This window comes from Lycium ferocissimum, chromosome 3, assembly GCF_029784015.1.
Source record: "Lycium ferocissimum isolate CSIRO_LF1 chromosome 3, AGI_CSIRO_Lferr_CH_V1, whole genome shotgun sequence".
Classification (NCBI taxonomy): Eukaryota; Viridiplantae; Streptophyta; class Magnoliopsida; order Solanales; family Solanaceae; genus Lycium; species Lycium ferocissimum.
The window spans coordinates 1616541-1631879 of NC_081344.1; the positions used below are offsets into that span (position 1 = coordinate 1616541).

A 15339-nucleotide genomic window follows, 5' to 3' on the forward strand; every position below is an offset into this window, starting at 1 on the left:
ATAATTTTGAAAATGACATAACAATGTAAGATAATGACATCTCAAGGGTTGATGAAAGCTATTGCGCTCCCTCTTAAAACACGTCGAATTGAAAAGAGAGAGAGAAAAAGAAAGGAGAGAAAAATATTATCAAAGGGATTTGGTGATATTGACACTATTTATATAATGCCTTTTTCTTGGTAACGCACTGTTTATATAATGCACTTAAACTTAGGTAAAAATAATTAGTTTCTCATGCAAGGAGACATTAATAATGTTTACTATATAACTTAACTTTGCCTAATGTTTTTAGTTTTTTTGCAACACAATAGTCAGTTCGGATAAAGGACAAATGAAAAGAACGGAGACTGTTAAAAAATCAAAAGTAAGAAGAAAAGATAACATGAGAGCAAGATACACACAAGAAAAGATAACATGAGAGCAAGATACACACATTTCATCTTCTTATTAGAAAAATAAATAAAGCACCCCAAAAAAAAAGGTTTTGTTTCTCTTATAAAAAATCCACAAAGAAATTCCCAAAATTGCACCCCCCCCCCCCCCCCCCCCCCCCCCCCCCAAAAAAAAAAAAAAAAAAAAAACACCCCTTCCCGCTAAAAAATTTCTGTGTTAACTTTGGAGTCCTTTATTCTCTTTTAAAGCATAGATTTGCAAATTAACAATAAGTTAATGACTCAAAATTTGTTTAAGTCTTAGCATTAAGTTCAGTCTAATTTCTTGGTGGTAAATCATTAAAAAAATTACACTTTGAATATAAGCAGGATGGATAGATGCATGAAACTTTCATGCATAGGGTAGCACATAACATCTGTTCTGGTACAAAAACGTCGATAGATGCTAATCCCATCGTCCAACCCAACAAATGGAGCAATATCAATTTTTGTTGCTCATAATTATTGTGACGACCAATAAATTGTTAAGATTTTCTTTTTCTGGACAAAGCAAAAGCGACAATATCGGCTACACGTATCAAAAGTTTGATCACCTTTCAATAAGTACATTTTCATATACTTCTTTTACCAATACAAAATATTCGAGACCCACGTTTCAAGCTAATGGAGTCCCGACATTCTACTTACACTTTTCCTTATAAGAAGTATATCACGAGTTAGATCTTAATAACTTCATAAACGATGAAAAGAAAGGTCAACTTTTGCTATCTTTAAACTCTTGTACCAATAATCACCGTATGTTTTGCCTTTGAAACCTTAATTATCACTACATTCTTCTTATTAATTAAAAAAAAAAAACTAAAAAAGATAACATGCACGTGCATCCATCCTAGGAACTTAGATTAAACCGAAAACGGTCGTTGACATTAGGTCACCCAACAATGGCGCGAAATGGCAATTTCGCAAATCTCTCAAACTTGAAGGTGAATCTGATAACAATATCTTACCGCAAAAGCATGTCCTCAAATATGATAATCCCACTCGCACTTTAGCACGCGCCAGCGAAAACACATTGATTATTGCGTTGATCAGGCTGTAATGTGGGCCCACTTGCGCGTGGTCTGTTGTTGGGCTTTTTGACTTTTTACCCTAATTTTAACCTATTGAGTATTGACCTTTTAACGGATTTATAATGATGGGCTTCAAGTGTGCAGCCTGTTAGGAGACACCACGTGAGTGCCTACTATTTCCACTTCACAATTTACTCTGGTCAATCTTCTTTTTGACTAAGACTGCAACCCTGTTGCAATAAATAAATAAAATAGTTTAATAATAAGTTTCAGGTTAATAATTAATAATCTTTTGTCATGCTTGCTATAGTATTTTTCTTGATTTCACTTCCGTTACTTTTATTTTTCAAACTGCTTTGATTTGCATGCCTTTAGCCGAGAGTCTATCGGAAACAACTTCTCTACCTCCCAAAGTAAGGGTAAGGTCTGCGTACAAACTAATCTCTCCGGACTTCATTTGTGAAATTATACTGGGTAACGTTGTTGTTGTTGGATTAAGTCATAGAAACGAAAAATCTCTTAATAACGAGAATCTGAATCAATCGTACCACTAAATCCAAAATATGAGATGGTGATACAATTTCTAATGATATTATTGTCTCGCATTATCTCTTCTTCTTCATTCTCAAGAGGAATGCATCAACAAAACTGCATAACATTGTTATTATTGAAACAATAAAAATGAAGATGAATCTTTTTTCTTTTTAGTAAACCGTAATTGAGATAATCTGAATTAGTCGTGCCAGTAAATATTGAATAGTAGATGGCTATACAATTTTCCTTTATGATATTGTTGTCTCGTATTATCATAACTTTGATAATGGTCATAAAAATTATGAACTTGGGACAAAGAGTCAAGTCACAACATTACTTTTTCTAAAGAATTTGGGTGTGATATGTCCTTTCTAACAAGACTAATTTTGGAAATAATTGCCTTAGTTGGAGTAGGTACCATTATCCTTACTGCAAGACTTTCATTTTCAAAAATTATTTAAAGTCAAATAAATATGAAAGTCTTTTCACCCCATTTATAAGTTTATAAGACCAATAATAAAAATGACAAAGAAAGTCATTTTTTTTGGTAAGAAGTAGACTAAGACCTTATTTGTTTGCACTTAATGGCGGTCTGAATCTGAATGATTGAGACCTTAAGCCATTAAGTGCATTTATTTACATTAAAATCTAAGCGCTTATATAGTCTGAATAAGTCTTAATCATTAAGATCTTGAACAAAATCTTAATATCATTAAAAGGTATTTTGTATGGATAATGTTTACCACCGGATCCACCCCACCCCCACTCCCACCACCCACCACAACCTTCCACTACCCAACCCTCTATACCAACCCCCCACCCTACGCCCACCACCCACCTACCTTACCCCCAACCACCATCCATTCCCACCCTACCCTAGACCCATCGCACCCACCACCCCCACAACCCTCCCACCACCACTCACCCCCCACCTACCAATCCCCCACCCACCTCCACTAAAAAGCATCTCCACTATTACTAGCGACCATAAATGTTTTATTTTTTTATCAAATAATATTTTTATTTTATTAAATTTATCTTTATTTTCTAATATTTAGTTACTTATTGTGTTTAAATAAATACATTATGCACATTCAGATGTTAAAAAACAAACAGTCTTAATCATTCAGTATTCAGATCTAGAGACAACATCTTAAACATTCAGATGTGTATTCAGATTCAGACGTCTTAATCTTAATGAAAACAAATGAGGCCTAAGCTCAATTTCTTTTCCAAAACAATTCGTTTAAGAAATAATTTGAAAATTATAAACCAGCATAATTTTAGTTTTGGAAAAAAACTAACTTTGAATCACTTTCAGTTTTCCAAAAAACATTTGTTATCTTATTTTTGGATCACAATCTCTTACCATCTAAATTGGTTTTTTCTTTTCTACAAACATTTTTAATTTTCTTTTTCTAAATCAAGCTATCCTAAAAGAATTTTATTTTTATTTTCTATAGGGTATTCGTAGAGGTGTGACAACGCTTTGGTAGTGAGTGAAAACTTACTTTCTGTTTGGTTAGTAGAAATTTCTTGGCCGCTAAGGGATTAGTCCAAGTTAGACCAAGAAGCAAGAGTTTGTAATTGAAGTCGCGTGGGGGGGGGTGTTGCTGAATAGAGTATTCGATATCTATATTAAATGACCAAACATAAATTCACACCGAGAAATCTCACAATAGGGGTAAGACGTCCCTAATAGAAGCAACTCCATATCTAGTGCTCGAATCCAAAACTTATGATTAAAAATACGGAAAAGGGCCAAAATTACCGAACTTTGAAAAATAGTTCATCCATACCCTTAGATATCTTTAAGTCAATTATACTTACAGATTTATCTATGGGGTCAATTGATTATACTTCGTCTAATGCCGTTGCCACGTGGCATCATCCTTTAAATAGCCAAAATTATTTCTCTCAAATAATTTTTTACTCACTAAAATAACTCAATCCGACCCAAATTTTTTTCGATAGAAAAAAATAATACGGATAATTTTTCCAAAAAAAATATAAAAATAATTCGTATTATTTTTGAAAAAAAAAATTCGGGTCGGATTGTTATTTTAGTGAGTAAAAAATTATTTGAGGGTAAAATAATTTTGAAGGAGATTTAGGATGTTACGTGACAACAGAATTAGATAAGGGTATAATTGACCCCATAAGTAAAATCAAGAAAGTATAATTATCGCCCTAAAGTATAAGGAAGGGTATGAATGAACTATTTTTCAAAGTTCAAGGGTAATTTTGGCCCTTTTCCGTTAAAAATAAATAAAAAAATAGAAGTACTTACGAGCACACCACAACCCGATTGTGCTAAACATTTAATGATACTGTGCATAACCTATTATAACAATAATAACATATTCAGTATAGTCCACGAGTAGGACTACGAGTCGGACTAGGAAGGGTAACTGTCCATAGTCTATTATGAGATACTACTTACTGTACATATAGTATCTGTAAATGTCTTTTGCTTAGCTGTGAGTAGACCAGAAAGAGAAATTGAAAAAGGGGAAAACTGAAATCTGGTAAACCAGAAGAGGAAGCTTTTCTTTTTTCACTTTGCTTTTAGAAAAGCCTAACATTCATCTCTCTCTTCTTCTCACTTGTTCCCATCACCCTTCTCTCTTTCTCAAAGAACTTTCAGTTTCAAGTGGCCTAATATTGTTCTTCATTTTCAAGAACATTAAAAAACATGTTCTTTTCATCTGCCTAATTAATTTACTCAATAATCTGTAAGTATTAGCATTTTTTATTCATTCTTTAGTGTTTTATGCATTTGGGGTTCTTCCATTTTTGTTCCTCTGCTAATGCATTAAGCTTTTTTTAACATTTTTTTTTTTAAAACTATTTTTCTTGTTCGGTCTTTGTTTGCTTTGCTGGTGAGTAAAAGAATGTTCTTTCCTTAATCAAGCCTTGATTTTTGCTTATTAACATTAAGGAAAATTCCTGTTTTTATTATATGCCTAGTTCCTCAATAATCTGTAAGTATTAGCATTTTTTAAGATTTTTGATTCATTGTTTAGTGTTTTATTCATATGGGGTTCTGCCATGTTTGTTCTTCTGTTAATGCATGAAGTTTTATTTTTTATTTTTTTTATTTTTTTATTTTTATTTTTAATTTTAAAACTATTTTGCTTGTTGGATTTTTGTTTGCTTTGCTGGTGAGTAAAAGGATGTTTTTTCCTTAATTAAATGCCTTGATTTTGGTTTCTTAAGCATGTTTAGTAAGGAAAGTTTGTGTCTTTATGCATCTTAATGCAGTAATATTCACGCGAAATAAAAGGGTTAATTATAAAGAAATGTCTGTATCAGTAAAGAAAATTTTGGTTTCTAAATTTGGTAATGCATGTGTCAAGAATTTAGGTTAGATATATTCACATTCTCTGTTTGAATTAGGTTAGATATCTTCACATTCTCTATTTGAAGACAGATAAGCTACTTTACCAAATTACAAGAATTATCACTCTCAAGAAATAGTTACAGTACATATTAAGGGAAGTGCAAATTTATGTACTAGTTCTTGATTCTACAAGTTCACTTTTTTCTTCTTTATTTTGGCTGTCAAAGGTAAAATCTGAGGTTTGCCTTTTTTCACTTTACTTTCTCTGAAAATGGTCTTTGAATCTTTATTTATTTTTTATTTTTTTTGTCAATTTCTTTTATGACATTTAAGATCAGAATTGTTGATGATGGATCTTCACTAGTAAGCTTTTGTTAATACAATTATTACTAACTTCAGGCAGTTATCATTATGTCTTTAACCAAAACATGCTGTGTTCCTTCTTTGGTTGTATATTGCAGCCTTTTAACTTTATGTTGCCCCCCATTTCACCCACCAAAACTCCTAAATTACCTCCTTTTGGTATATTTTTTATTTTCTGTGTGGAACTTTATTATATTAACACTCTACTTAATATTTCATTCCTTGATCAGTTGCAGTTTTGATAATTTGTGAATACCCTTTGCCACTATTGTTACCAAGTTTTAGGCAATTACCCATTTATTTTGGGTTTACAGGCCTATATTTGGTGAAATGCCTGTATTCAACATGTTATTCTAAAGCTTATGGTTAGTTTCCAAGATTGTCTTTTTTTTGGGCATCAATGGTTTTTAATTATATCCCATCACCTCAAGTTATCTGAATTAAATGCAAAATGTGACCTTTATTTAATTTTGGTAAAGAATTATATTCTATCTGTATTTTTGGAGCCTTTCTTGTAGTTATTTGATTTGTTGCTGATGTCTGCTGGGATATTAAATTTTATTGCTTCTTGATGAACAGATAAACTGGTAAAATGACAAAGGTCAGTCCAGAATTTGTAGATGAGCCTGATCAAATGCAGATAGTTCGGTCAGTATCAACAGATGTGAGCTTGATCAATAACCAGTTTCCAACATATAAGCTAGGACCCAACTTTGAGGTTCTACAGGAGACAAAAGAGGATGATAAAGGCCCGCCTTTAAAGGAGGTAGTCGAGGAAGAAACAAATCGGCTTACAGAACAACACAACCGCCTTTCTGTTCGTGACCTTGCTAGCAAATTTGACAAAAATTTGTCTGCTGCAGCTAAATTGTCTAATGAGGTACATTCATTTTTCTGTTTGCACATCTAGTGCCATTTGATTTCAGACTACTTTTAGTAGGCGTTTGGCCATAGATTCCAAATATTTTTACTTTATTTGGAGTTTATGAAGTTGGAGTTGAAGATGGAGTTGTGTTTGGTTATAATTTTTGCGAAGGAGAGAATAGAGCACTTTATTTGGAATTTATGAAGATGGAGTTAGAAAATACGTTTCGGAGCACTTTTCCAATTCTGGAATTCAACTCCAAGTTGGATTTGGAAATTTTATAACCAAACACTGATTTTGAAATAAAGTGAAAATCTATTCCGGAAAAAAGTGAATAATTCTCATGGCCAAACACATTGTTCGTCACTATTTTCATTTTACATCACGTACGAAAATAGAGATGAAAAGAGTAAACAAAGACATGAAGTTTTTCATGTGAAACTATACAGCTTTTACTGCTTTTTTGGTCTTTGAGATAGATATATTTTTTACTAAATACAGGACTTGAATTATATACTAATTGAAGCTTTTCGTTTTCCAGGCTAAAATTAGAGAAGCACCTTCCTTAGAGGGACATGTACTTTTGAAGAAGCTCAGAGATTCTTTGGAATTTCTCAAAGGAAGATTGACAGGACTAAACAAGGAGGACATTGAAATTGCTATTTCGTTGGTTAGTCTTTTTGCGAATCATCCCACATACTAGTATTTCTGCTTCAATTCTTTTTCCATGCCAGGTAGTAATAAGCTATGCGGAACCGAGCAATATCTCTGATATACTTAGCCAAAAATATATCTTCCTAAAGCCTCGCGCATACTTTGTCCAGGTGGAAGCTTTGGCGGTAAAGTTGACACAAAATGAGGGAGAGCTGATTCAAGAGAAGTTTGAAGTGAAAAAGCTAGTGAATTTTCTCAAGCAGGTTATTTATATATCATTTGAATTATGGTCAAGCCTCGATTGCTAATTTTTGTGTTTTTCGGTTAGTGAAAGAAACATGGAGAAAAGAAACTAAAAGTCTTTTTTTTTTTTTTTTTTTTCCTTCTTACAGGCCTCAGAAGATGCTAAAAGATTGGTTAACCAGGAAAGATCTTTTGCTTGTGCTGAAATTGAGAGTGCCAGATCAGTTGTGCAAAGAATTGGAGAGGCCCTTGACGAAGAGGAAAGGAATTCCCCGACCTCAGCAAAACAGGTAACTACCATGCATTGTTCCATTTTTATTTTTGATATATATCCATTCATTTTCCATTTTCAAGCTGTTAAATTGCCTCTTTGAAGTTTGACTTGTTTCTAAAAATATTGGTTAAGTCAACTTTTGCGCTTTTGATCTTCTGAAATTTAGCCCAGTAGTTCCAGTGTCCAACTCATTCTTCCGCTTTCACTTTATTTATTTAGTCTTTCGTTTACTATAACTCATTAAGGGAAAAAAGTTTTTATTTTGTTTTTTGGTCTGCTAAAATTCTGATCATCGGCCTTGAAAGAACATTCATTGTTGTTAATACTTCTTTTATCTTGTCACAAAATACAATATGTAAGGCTTACATTTGACCCAGCATTTTCTATATACTACGAAACTTGCAAAAAGAAATCCTTGTATGCATCTGTATCTAAAATATTTTCAGTCTTGAGCCGACTAATAATATCTGAAAAGAATATAGTGTCTATGGAGGTGATAAATATAAGTTCCATCTTTCTGTATATATACAGAACTAGTTTTAGCCAAGTGAAAGAAAGTGTACTAAATTCTCAATAGATGCCCTTTTTGACTTCCATGTGAGTTGAAGGTCAGCAAGGTTACCTTATCTAAACTATTCTCAATCTTGCTGATGGTCCACAGTTGCCTTGACAATTTGAATGTGTAGAGAACTACAACAGCATCTGAGTTTGCTTTTCCGCTTTAGATATCCAAATTATGGCTTCCCTTTTCTTGACAATAGTTGATTATGGTAATTATATACAAAAACAATTTGACTTTCACGAAAGGAAGAATGTTTTATTTTCCCATGGAAATAACACTTGTCCTTTTCAGGAAGTGGAGGGACTGCTGGAAGAGGTTCAAGAAGGTAGAAGAATAAAACTGTTGCATCAGCCTAGTAAGGTATGCTTTAAATATGCTTCACTTTACTTTGTATATCTATCAACATATGGAAATATCAGTTCGCTTGGACAATGTGCACTCCTTAACTTGAATTTCTTCTGTCTGTTCTTTGTTATTCTACCTTAACCTAATCTTTTGTTATACAGTCCATAAGTTAATAACTTTTCTTATGACTGCATGGGCAAACTCTTTGTTCCTTCTTTTCCCTTATGATCCATCTTGCGATTTAGCGTTGGTCTTGTTCATACAACATTCAACCTTTTTATCTTATTTTCATATGCACTTACAACGAACAATCTTTTTGTATTTTTTAGGTGATGGACATGGAACATGAACTGAGGGCTTTGAGAATTCAGATCAGGGAGAAGTCTACTGTTTCAATTAAGCTTAAGAAAGAGGTATCCTTCTTGTTTAGGATCGAATTATTCTGGGGCCCTTCCTATATTAAACAGTATAGATTAACTACATTTTCAGTCATTATTATATTCACATAGCATTGTACATCGTACGTACAATATTATTATTGTTTCGCTCTGTATGGCCTTTACAAGATAAGACTATTCCAGATAATTAAGCAGATATGTTCATTTTTTCAGAATTACACATAAGCCTCTTAAACTTTAATGCTTTTTCAACCTTTCACCAACCTGATAGGATACAAGCGTTGATACTAGAATCTTTTTACATTTTTATCTACCAATATTATGTCCAGTAGAATTATTGAGCCTGTAGTAAATCTGCTCCTTTTCGGTTTGGAAGACTGATGATTCCTCATTGTTTGCAGCTAGCAATGAGCAGAAGAGCTGGGCAAAATAAATCCGAATTTTATGAGTTGACTGGCTCTGAAATGTTAGGCTCTATCTTAAGAATCCAGTCATGTTCAGATGAAGCCATAGATGTTTCAAAATGTTCAATTCAGTGGTATCGCTTATCATCTGAATGCAGCAGAAGAGAACCTATTGTTGGTATTAACTCTGCTTTCCATTCTGCATATATCTTCTGAAGTCTTTCATTCAAAACGGCTAAAGAAAGAGGAAATTCATTCACATCTCAACAAATTCAATGCTAGTCTATGTTACAAGGACACTAAATAATGTCTGCAGTACACTATGGGTACTGGTGCTTTCTTCTTTTTTCGTACCACAATTTTTGTCATTAAATGATTACTTGTTCACTACACCAGGTGCGGATAAATTTGTTTATGCTCCTGAGCCCATTGATGTTGGGAGACTCTTAGAAGCTGATATAATCTCAAATGGCCAAAAAGTCTCACTGACAACTACTGCTCCTATAGATCCAGGTTGGTCTTGGACCACGTTTATTCTCATTTATGAGTTTCCATCTTAATGTTCACTTCTAAATGTTGCTTTGTCATAGATTTTCTTCCTGTATTGTCTTTTTTTATTTATGTTAATGCAAAAATGAGTTCTTTTAACTCGATTCTTACAGCATCTGGATTGGGGAGTTATGTGGAGACACTTTTCCGGAAGTCAAACATTGAATTCAGTGTAAGTTTTCTCGTTCATATATATGCAGATATCTTAGATAAAAACTCCATAAGAGATTAAATAATAGTAATGGACTTGTCTCTCAGTTGACTATATTTCATGCCAATCCGATTATCATTTCTTCTTTTTTCAGGTGCTTATTGCACAGATGAATGGACGGAACTATTCATCACGTTCTACACACTGCTTTCATGTCGGGAAAACAAAGCTGAAGTTAGGCAAAGGATGGATTACAAAAGCTAGAGATTCGTATTCTCCGTCTATGCAGGTATTTGGTGAAAAGATAATCAAGAAAGTAGTTCATTCGTGCTCCAATAGGCAATAGCCCGCTACCAGTGTTCAATATTCATAGCATGTTTGACCAAGCTTCCAAAATTTGCTTATTTTGAAAAGTGTCTCGGAAGTGCCTTTAGGAAAAGTTCTTTTGGAGAGTAGCAGTTTGTGTTTGGCTAATTAATTTGAAAATCATTTTTCCCAATATTAGAGTAGTACTTCGTGCTTGGTCTATGTCCCAAAAGTGCTTCTGGAAAAAAGCTACTGTTTTTAGCTTCCAAAAACTGCTTTTGCTACTACTCAAAAACTCTTATTTTCCCCTAAAGCTTGGCCAAACACCTCAACTTTCTAAAGTAAGCATTCTTTTAAACAATAAGCACTTTTAACTTCCCGGAAGCTTGGCCAAACAGGCTATCAGTTTGAGTTATTATATGAGCTTCATAGATTCTTTGAATTATTCACAAGATCTCACGTTGTTCACACCAAATACTAAGTGACAATCATATCTTATCCCAAAAAAACCTTTTATTTCAGCTATGTGGATTTAGAGGAGGGGGGAATTCTGCAGCAAAGTCATTGTTTTGGCTACCAAGGAAAGGACATTCCTTTGTGTTGGTATTTGAATCAGAGAAAGAAAGAAACGGAGCCCTTATGGCAGCTCGGAAATACGCCATGGACTGTAATGTAAGTAACTTCTGTTTGTTTCTTCAACTTCATGCTGGAAATCTTTGTTATAAATTACTCAATCAACTATGCATCAATCCTAGAATCAGTTGAAGTCGGCTATATGAATTCTCGTAATCTATGTCAGCTCGTACAACATGTTAAACTGCATTGGTAATGTAAAAATTCTTTGCACTGTTGGTGTATGTAAATTAAGCCCATTAATGTTGGATATGGTATAATACTAAGTTAACACCTCATCACTAAGGTATAATGTGTGCAATCATATTGTGCGTTACTAACTTAAATTCTTGAATCCACCACTGCTCGTAGAGATATTAAAGCCGAAAATTTTAAATTGCAGGTAATTCTTGCTGGACCTGATGATGATGCTTTGCTCTAGACATATATACTGATTTCCAAGTTATTTTTCACTGATGAGAGAGTCACTTAATTAGGTCTTCTTTTATTTTTGGTGAGTTATAATTAGCTTCTTCTTTTTTCCTTCTAAATGTGAGTGATCAGTTCCTTATTATATTTGTGTGCGCACTAGTAATGAAACATGTTTTCTTCACTGTAATTTTCCCCCCACTAATTAGTTACATCCTTCCTACTAGGCAATGTTCTTTTTTCAGGTTTGCCTGATTATTGGTTGTAACAAATTTACTAATTGATTGGTCCATTTGCATTTTAATGAAATTGCTTTTTACTATATCTTTTTATTTTTCCTACGTCCTGCTAATAGTGAATGGTAATTCACGTGGAGTACGAATTACGAAATGTGGAGTAATTCATTTAGAGAAAAGAAGCCAAAGTGGAATTAGGGAGACGTGCATTGTTAATCGAACTTTATAGAGAGACGGATGCATATTACTAATTGTGAGCATCAAGTGTTTCCCTATCCATTATCTTCAACTCAAACTATATTTCTATAAAATTGAAATTTAAAACAAATACATGTATATATATATATACACGGGAAAAGGGTCAAATTTACCCTCGCTTCATGTATGGTTTATAATTTAAATTTGCCCTCCGTCAAAGTTTGGGATCAAATTTGTCCTCTCCGTCAAAGTTTGGGATCAAATTTGTCCTCTCCGTTAGGATACTTGATAAATTTGCCCTTATATAGATAGAAGTCTGATTTGGACTCCACAATACAAAAAAATTAGCCACGTCGGATCCACATAGGCTCCACGTAGGCTTTCAAACCTAATTCTCTTTTTAACACGTTTTTCAATCCCAATTCTCTTAACCCGTCTAGACTATTGCTGACACTAAGGCACCATGTAGCAATGTGAAAAGTCGGAGTTTTAATCGCATCGAGGTACACATGTAATGCATATGATAAAATAGGAGGCATGTAAGAAAAATTCTGCCGCAGCAACAACAAATTTTTAATACAGCCAAGGATTCGTTATTCTCTCCAGAAACATAGAATTTATCTGACTAACAAAGCTTTGTTGAACGTGACATCTATCTTAGGTGAACTTCGATGGAGCTAACTCAACTCATTGTTATCGCCTCCTTGTCAGAACCTCTCAAAAACTATTCAAGAGAATTGAAAATGGATTTTCGTTGAAGAGAACTGAAAATGGAGTTTCAAAGCTGAACTGCACAAATTTATTTTATTGTCTTGTTATCACTTTTGCAGGATCATAGCTTTTCTGATCTTACTTTCTGTATACGTTTAGGAATGTATTCTGAGAAAAAATATTTTTCTCTGTTCAGAAATGCTCTGAAGAGTTCATGAAGAAACTTTCACTATGACAAAACAAATGCTACAGGGGCATTTTTTTTTTTTCAAAAGAGAATTGGGTTAAGAGAATTGGGATTGGGAGTCTACGTGGCTAATTTTTTTGTGTTGTGGAGTCCAAGTCAGACTTTCATTTATATAAAGGCAAATTTATCAAGTATCCTAACGGAGAGGGCAAATTTGATCCCAAACTTTGATGGAGAGGGCAAATTTGATCCCAACCTTTGACAGAGGGCAAATTTAAACTATAAACCATACTTGGAGGGTAAATTTGACCCTTTTCCCATATATATATATATATATATATATAGACACACACTAAGTTGACATAGTAACGGGTGCAAAAATCTAATCAACCGACATAAGTTTTTTAATTTGACTCTACCTATATTTTATTTCCATTGAATGACTAAAAGCCATACGTGTAATGATTTTCACTAGACTCATATATCTATACTATATATGATGGATCAAACATAAATTTATGCAGTTGGCCACCCAATTCGTGTTGTTTTTTCTATTAGTATGCGTTAATCAATTGTTTAATTTAATTAAAACATTATCTTCTTCTAGTTTTTAAGAAATTACATGATTTCAATTCTGATAATCCATTTAGATGAGGACATGAAACGATACTAGTATATAAACTACGCATAACTATTGATTGGATCTCTCATTGACTACAAGGTAATAAAAGTGAGAGAAAAACTACGCTTAATCAATACTATAATTTATGAATAAATGAACCTTTACAACTCATTCTAGCATTAATTAATACCACATCATGAGACGTACAGTTTAACTTTATAATTAAAAATTCGAATTAGAACATCATAAGGTACCTCAATCTACCGTTGATTACAAGTTGAAATTCACTATATAAGCCAATATACTTAATAGTTGCATAATTAGCAAGTTAGCCATGGAAAGAAAGATTGAGATAGTTTCTATGGAGCTAATTAGACCTCTTTCTCCAACTCCAAATCACCTTAAATGCTTTGAATACTCTTATTTGGATCAACTTCATGATTCATCTGAACTCGTTGCAGCTGCAAAATTCTTACCACCAACTATGCTTCATGTTTCAAACGGGCCCACGTTGCAGTCTGAATTTACTAAATTCTTTGGTAACGAACAATGCGTCCCTAAATTATTAACCTTTGATGTTTCTACTATAGCACTGCTCAGGGCTAAGGCCGTGAGCGATGATGTACCAAGGCCTACACATGTTGAAGTTGTATCAGCTCTAATATGGAAATGTGTCATGGCTAGTGCTAATTCAGGGTCATCAAAATTGGCTAACCTTGTAAATATAAGAAAGCGATTTGTCCCACCATTGCCAAATCATTGTGTAGGAAATGCTGTTGCAGTAGCCACAACATGTAAAGTTAAGAATATTGATGGTGACTACTTGGCCACCTTGGTGACATGTATAAGAAATTCGTTATTGGAATTGAGTTCTAAGTATGTGGAGAAACAAAGTCGAGATGAGGCGATTTTGGCTATTCCTTATGAATTCATAGAGCTAAGTGAAGTGCAAATCCTAGGGGAGGTAGTGATGCAAGTTAGTAGCTTATGTGGATATGAATTATATGTTGATTTTGGTTGGGGAAAACCGTTATGGGTAAGTCCAAATCCGAGGATAGGTGCAAATAATGTTCGATTAATGGATTCAAGGGATTGTGATGGAATAGATGCGTGGATATGCTTGAAGGACAAAGACACCATGTCAGTTTTTCAACATGAGCTAGAGCTGCAGTTGCTAGCATTTGGTTCTGTCAAATGCTTCAATTCCGTTGTTTCTTTTTAAAGTGGCATTAGCAATTTTTTTAATTTTTTTTTGGTTTGACTATGGCTTTTTTAATTATGTAGGGCACATATGTGTGTGCGCACAAGTGTATGAAGGTAATCTAAAGCTAATTAAAGTATCCTAGACTAGGCGACGTTTTCTCATATATATTTTGGTACAATCTCACAGTATCTTTATGAATATAGCTAAAACATAAAATATTAGTAATAAATGATCCAAATATGTAATACCAAACTAGTTACAAATTAATTTGTGTTATATCATCCGTATGTTTAGTCCCAACATTTTGTTAGCACTACGGGAATGAAAAGAGCTCTGAGTATAAAGAAATGATTTAGAACCCAAAAAAAAAAAAAATCATATAGTTGGCTCCAATTCGTAGACTTGCATAAAATGATCGAAATCTAATTAGATTGAATAATAGTGAGTGACTAATTATTTTAGAAGTTATGATATTATTATCAGTAGTATTAGTATCTCAATGATTATTTATTCAGAAATATTTGAAAATTATAAAGCTTGTAGTGGAGGTGTGCACACTATTTCAAAATAGTACAGTAATAATAATTTTAAATACAACTAAACTCAACGGTAAGTTTTGAACAGTCCTTAATGGGCTTTTATTACAGCCGCAGTTAGAGTCTTACACAATAGGCCCAACTATCTAAA

At 33.4% G+C, this 15339-nt stretch overlaps 2 protein-coding genes across 3 annotated transcripts; both read left to right on the plus strand.

Moving 5' to 3' along the window:
- Window positions 1–4471: 4471 nt before the first annotated feature.
- LOC132049178 (stomatal closure-related actin-binding protein 3-like) lies at window positions 4472–11817 on the plus strand. Of its 2 annotated transcripts, none has more exons than XM_059439873.1 (13): window positions 4472–4731; window positions 6282–6582; window positions 7109–7237; window positions 7392–7484; window positions 7614–7754; window positions 8592–8660; window positions 8975–9058; window positions 9445–9625; window positions 9844–9960; window positions 10110–10168; window positions 10302–10436; window positions 10976–11125; window positions 11469–11817. In XM_059439873.1, exons 2-13 carry the CDS (start codon window positions 6295–6297, stop codon window positions 11505–11507), a joined length of 1485 nt encoding a protein of 494 aa, XP_059295856.1. In that variant the 5' UTR covers window positions 4472–4731; window positions 6282–6294; the 3' UTR covers window positions 11508–11817. The 2 variants fall into 2 exon arrangements, with proteins under 2 accessions (XP_059295856.1, XP_059295857.1); XM_059439874.1 differs by lacking the exon at window positions 4472–4731 and adding an exon at window positions 5944–6067.
- A 1965-nt stretch (window positions 11818–13782) lies between these two features.
- LOC132050736 (tabersonine-19-hydroxy-O-acetyltransferase-like) lies at window positions 13783–14670 on the plus strand. The gene has a single exon (XM_059442102.1). It carries the CDS (start codon window positions 13783–13785, stop codon window positions 14668–14670), a length of 888 nt encoding a protein of 295 aa, XP_059298085.1.
- The last annotated feature ends 669 nt before the right edge of the window (window positions 14671–15339 follow it).